Genomic DNA, 6,134 nt, shown 5'->3' on the forward strand with positions numbered 1-6,134 from the left:
GGTGTTCCTAATGCCTTTTATACTCCGTGCACATCATAAAGGAAACAAGGACTGTTGAAATGGTTTTATTGTTGACTGTCATTACTCATTTGTACAACTACATCTTGGATGAATTAACAGCAAAATAAAAATCGCTGCACACATATATAAACATTTCCAAATGGTACTGTAAGCCTACACACTATGAAATGTGAATTCCCTTTAGCTTGTAGGAGTCACATGACTATAAAAACATCAATAAACATGAGGTTCAACAGAAACATCAGTACACAATTATAAGCCAGTTATAAAATGTAGACATCATGATGTGAAAGCTGGTGTTGACCTTGGAAGTCTGACGCAACACCAATGATATTAGGCTTCTCTCTATGTGGGAAGTGATCAAATATCCATACTCTAGCCCTATAAACGCATAACATGGTGATAAAAAACTCAAATACTTTTTCAGACCCGTCCACAAGCCAAACGTCAAAAGAAAACAAGAAGTTTCAAAGTGCTGGGTGAACACCATTGAAATCAGTACACATACTGAAAAGAGGGCAAACAACAACTGAATAATCCCATCCACATCTGTTGTGAGGGATAGGAAGGGCCCCCCTGGAAGGCCCCCAGAGAGCATAACAAACAGCCTCTCCACACACTCCCTCAGAACTTAGTCGAACACGTTTGGGCTGAGGTCCTGCCTGTGTTACATGGAAACAGAGAACTAGTAGGCCATAACGATATGACACTCAATACTCAACCTGATATAAGCACGTATGGCTTACTTCAAATGGCTTTGCCACTACTTACGTTGATAAAGATTCTATCTCACGTTTTGAAGAATTCATTTGACATAACATTTCAGTTTTATGTACCTTGACTGATAACATGTACTGGTACATGGAAATGTGTTATTATATTGGTTTCACAGTGTGAACACAATGTTATCACAGAGTGGTTGTGGTTGTTGCTGTTGTGTGGTTCCTTGAATGGTTAATTGTGAACACATCTCACCAGCAACGTATTGAGGTTTATGGTGTCTGCTGCCCTCTAGTGTATAGCTCCTAGCAGCGCATCCAGCGTTCACTCATGCTGAGCGGGTAGCCTTTGTCTACACTCAGTAGACTGTTCACACGCCAGTACTTGTCTCCCTTGAAGAAGAAGATGTTTCCGTTGGTCCAGGTAAAGGCAGCATCAGGGTTGTAGGGCACCCCAGTGAAGAGATTAGAGAGGGGTTTAGGGTACACGTTGAGGTTACTGTGGCGCAGCTCATCCCACTGCCAGTACCCTGTACCCTGAGGAGATGAACAACAGAGGACAAAGATGATTAGTACAAAGAGTTTTTCATGCTGGGTATTTGGCATATTCATCATACTCAAGTGGGTAAAAATGCTACTGCTTCAATTTTTGTTGTCATTAATCTACTATAACAACTTACTGAATCCATAATGCTCAGTTGTCATTTGTAACAATTTTGAGTTTACTGGTCAAAAAGTATTGATATAATTGTGCTGTCTTGTGTTCGGTTACCTTGAAAAAGACCAGCTTCTTATTCTTCTCTAAGTACAAAGCGGCATCAATATTAGGTGGGAGTCGTTTGAGCTCTTTGGGGTAACCGTAGTCCAGGAGAAAACTGGTATATCTCCACACTTTATCACCTGTGGTCAGAAACAGTTTTGGTGAGTAGGCTGAAATGAGGAGAGATTAAAAGTAACACATTCACACATTCTGGGCCGGATCACTGTCAATCAATCACTTGTCAAGTATTACACAGTTCATACTATCAGTCTATCTTTAAAATCATCTCACTTTACCTAATTTGTTTGTCAAAAACACAATACATTTTAAAGTTAGAGAAAATATTACACCTTTAAAAAAGTATGTCTTGTTTGTTCTCTGAGAGTAAACGGCTGCGTTCAGGTTCCCAGGCAGTCCCGTCCACAGCCGGTCAATCTTCATGGGTGCATTGTGTCCCATGTCAGACACCGTCCACACATAATCACCACTGAAGGCAAATGTCTTTCTCCATGGACCTAATAAGGAGGAGCATGAAATAGAACACTGAAGGTCCAATCTCAACAAGTCAAATTCCATTGTAGCCTCAATTCCATTGCAGAGAGCAAAAATGTGGTTAGTTAAATCTATCAGAGTAAAAAATATTGCTACAATCTTGAATAGTGTAAGGCTAAAATTTGTGAGGCAGAAATAACAGCTTCCAAGGGAGACATGTACACTACAGTGAGCATCACCACTTGACTGTATATCGCTGGTCAGTATTGTGTGGAGACAGCTTACCCAGCATGATGGCATCCAGCTTGGCAGTGCAGGGGTCTGGGATGTCTCCCTCAGCACCAGGGGGGCTGTATGTGGGGAGTGCCACCGTGGGCTTAATTGTAACACTTGTATCACGTTTACCTAAAACAAATTATTGGACAAAGGATTTGAGGGAGGATGAGAGCATTACCGGTGACGTGTAATATATAGCTTTCTGATAAGGGTGTATTGTGTTTTGCAAGTGAAAAAGTCCAAAAACATTGGTACCAGACCAACCCAGGCTCTACTCACCATACATAGCCTGGATGCCTTTCACGTCATCAAAATGCAGACGGAAGTTGTTACGGTAACCGGTGTAGAGAGGGGCCATGAGAGCACTTCTGTACTGGGAGTGGCCCAAGCCCAAGGCGTGGCCTATCTCATGGGCAGCGATGATACGCAGGTTAATGCCATAGAACTTGCCCTCTGTCCAAAACTCATCCTCGTCAAAATGAACAATGCCTGACTCTGGGGGTTCAGCATGGGCCAGCACGTGACCTACGAAATAAATGTTTGTTTTTTAAAATTACACTATATTTCAATGGGAATGAATAAGTATCAGCAGTGAAACCTGGGGTACTTAACTACTGTATGTTTGGTGTGTGTGTGTGTGTGTGTGTGTGTGTGTGTGTGTGTGTGTGTGTGTGTGTGTGTGTGTGTGTGTGTGTGTGTGTGTGTGTGTGTGTGTGTGTGTTAGGCCGAGATTCAATCCGATCGCGCTTGAAGACAACCCAGCTTTTAAAGGCAACAATGTGACAGCGTTTGTGGAGATTGCATTTAAGGTAAACACTGCAGATGTCAGCTCAATTAGAATTCACCTTTAAAATGTCAAGCATGTTATAATGTGGATCTAGCTAAGATCAGCATTAATCCCGGTCATAAAACTACAGTAACTCCAACCCAACTGTATCCGACCCATAGGCACACTCACCCCGTCCATCAAAAGGCACGGCACAAGTGGCATCTTTCGCATGGAATGAAATCCTGATGTCGGCTCGTTCATACTCAACCTCGCGGAAGCTCAGGGGAGCCACGTTGCTCCAGTACTTAAATGCAGAGCGGATCGCCCTCTTTGTCTCACTCTTTGGCATGTCTGGAGTGTAGTTGTAGATTCGCCAGGTCAGGTTTCTCTTGCGCCAGTAACCTAAAGAAGAAAAAACATGCATTTACCATAAACACAGGTCTAGACGAGAAACCACATTGTGTAGGTGAAGATTATTCTTATTAAGTTTTATGTCCCAACCCACCATCTGGGAAACACTGGTTCATCCCACCCCCACATACAATATCATCTCCACACTCACCCAGCACTCTGTATTTTAGGGTTTTCTGGTTGAAGGTGTCCTCTATACCACAGCGAGGCTGTCTCATCATCTCTAGGGTGGCCTTGTCAATCACTCCATTGACAGGCAGGCCTGTCACTCTCTGGAAAACCCTGGGGAAAGGAAGGACTGAAATCTCCAATAGCAGATGCAGCATGTGCATACTGTAAATGTAAGGCAAGGAAACAGTTCCTGCCAATGGGAAATGTTATGCTAAAGAACTGCATTGATTGTGGTGCATGTGTCAATGTGACTTACAAAAAGCTATAGAATAGAGCTGTGTTTGGATCTGTATTCACAAAGGGACATTTAGAGTAAGTATGTTCCGATGTTTTGCTTGTTCAGGTTTGTTGGGGAAGAGGAATCACACATGTAAGTTGTTGTTGTGTTCATAGACTGAAGGTTGTGTTGCTGAGGATCTACTTTACCTGAGGGCCTCAATGATATCTTCTGTCTGGATGCCCTTGTTCTGAGGATCCAGCGGGGTGTGCAGATAGCCATACTTCTTCAGGTATGCCTGGTAACACAATAACCACAGTAAGGATACAAGGGTTACTTTAGAAGTTTCAAAGTGATCCTTTTCACCTCTTACATTGTGCAGGACAACAGCCACACGAGAAACAATGCTGGTTAAGTTGCAGACAACCAGAAAGACTGAAAGCCATATGATAGGTTACACATATGTTCCTTTTCATCACATATGCCTATATGGATGGTCCAGTTCATAGGCATTTCTGATCAAGTTTGTATTATGAGTGTGAACATCCACAATAATGCTGAGTATTCAGAAGTTGCAATGTAATTCAAAGAAGGAAGATAGATAATAGTTCAAAAAGTTGGAAAATTCCTACCGTTGCTTCAGTCGCCTCCATCCTCCTGTCCATCACTCCGGTCATTACGCACAGCACTAGCACCATGAGCACCGTCAGCTGCAGAAGGTAACCCATTTCGCAAAACTTCTATGCAGGAAAAACTGCAGTAACCGTTACGAAAATCAAGCAAATATGAAGTCCGTAACACACTTTGCAGGACGCTCTTGTCTTAATTACTTGTAAAAATATATATACTTAAATATTATTTAGGGAAAAAAAATTTTTCTCGTTCATCGTTATCTGTTACTCTCCCAAAACTTTACTCTACTGGTTTTCTTCCGTATGTTCTGGAGGCTTTATAACTCAAGTGCGGAGTGAGTCAGCCCTGACCCAATGTGATGATCCATCTCTGAGGAATGAGCCTGGAGCAACGGCGAAATGGTTTCACTTTGAAACAGTACAATTCAGTGGTCGACCATTTTCCGAAGCTCTCCAACTCCCACACACCACGTGTCTCCTCCGTCTCATGAATAACACACATTGGCGGGAGACTTCAGCCTACTGGGCTATTTCCCACGGTAACTACGCGCTTCAAACGTCAATGCACGAGAGAAAATCGCAACGTTGCACATGGATTCCTGACACAGTCAGTGCTACCCGGAATCATTGGGATGTAACTACCGACAACCACAACCTTAACCCCTACTCTTACCCTAACCTTAACCCTTGCCTTAGCCATTTTAAATGTCTACTTAAATGGGGTAGGGAAATCGCAAGGGTTCCTGTTAGCACTGGACCTTTTTCCCAACAGTGCTCACAGGTAGGCACATTTTACCACGTCATTGGCATAAAGAAGTTGTAACACTGCACAATTGGTCGCTAAGCAAAGCTTTTCCATAATACAGTTTCCCAAGCCCAACCAACTGTGTCAGCCAGGTGTCAGTGTGTGGTGGTTAAAATATAACCTTGCCGTATGTGATGATGGTGGCTTAGGCCTATCAAGCACATTCCAAGACTTTGAATATACAATAATGAATAGGGTGAATTCGGGAAAGAGTGGGACATTATATAAACCGTGACAGCTTAATCCTGACATGTTTATTTATTGGTCTGACAAGAGAACATCTAACCCATTATTACCCTTGCAGAGAAACCACAATATCAAAATCCCATCACTTTATTGGTGTGACATCATAGAGGAGGGCAGAGCAAGCGCACACGGTGAGATCAGTGACATTGCTTTTTTTCTGTTTTGATGTAAAGGTTATAAAATTGTCATAAATAATGCACTGTGCCAAATTGTAAGTCGCTCTGGATAAGAGCGTCTGCTAAATGACTTAAATGTAAATGTGAATTGTGATGTAATATTATGTTTAAAGGTGCTACAAATAGAATTTCTCCACTATGTGGAAGCTAGGTGAATTGCAACAGCAATAGGCTACATTCAAAACAAATACACTTGAGCCATTTACTTTCAGTTTTGGTCCACCAGCTTCAAGCAGCTGTAAGAACTATATTTTTTGTTATTAAAAATATATTTCACAGTGATTTAGATCGTACAATGATTCCCTACACACTATTCAGTGATTGTTTTCTCACATAAAATGAAATTGATCAAACAGTGTAGAATTTTAGCAACCAAGAAATGAAAGAGCGATTTCTACATCCCTGTTTTCCACTAGATAATACAACCAAATAGCTTTTC

At 41.9% G+C, this 6,134-nt stretch overlaps 1 protein-coding gene across 2 annotated transcripts; it reads right to left on the minus strand.

Annotated features, from left to right (window-relative positions):
- Window positions 1-49: 49 nt before the first annotated feature.
- On the minus strand, window positions 50-5,162 carry mmp19 (matrix metallopeptidase 19). Of its 2 annotated transcripts, XR_008758202.1 has the most exons (10): window positions 4,469-5,162; window positions 4,046-4,134; window positions 3,600-3,730; window positions 3,227-3,439; window positions 2,548-2,793; window positions 2,278-2,397; window positions 1,851-2,015; window positions 1,513-1,640; window positions 997-1,277; window positions 50-683 (listed from the first exon to the last, which is right to left on the minus strand). XR_008758202.1 is itself a non-coding variant. In XM_055914095.1 (9 exons), the coding sequence occupies exons 1-9, from the start codon at window positions 4,562-4,564 to the stop codon at window positions 1,047-1,049; spliced, it is 1,419 nt and encodes a 472-aa protein (XP_055770070.1). In that variant the 5' UTR covers window positions 4,565-5,161; the 3' UTR covers window positions 50-1,046. The 2 variants fall into 2 exon arrangements, 1 of the variants encoding a protein (XP_055770070.1); XM_055914095.1 differs by having other exon boundaries at window positions 50-1,277; window positions 4,469-5,161.
- Window positions 5,163-6,134: the final 972 nt, after the last annotated feature.

Source organism: Salvelinus fontinalis, chromosome 3, assembly GCF_029448725.1.
Source record: "Salvelinus fontinalis isolate EN_2023a chromosome 3, ASM2944872v1, whole genome shotgun sequence".
NCBI classification, from domain to species: Eukaryota; Metazoa; Chordata; class Actinopteri; order Salmoniformes; family Salmonidae; genus Salvelinus; species Salvelinus fontinalis.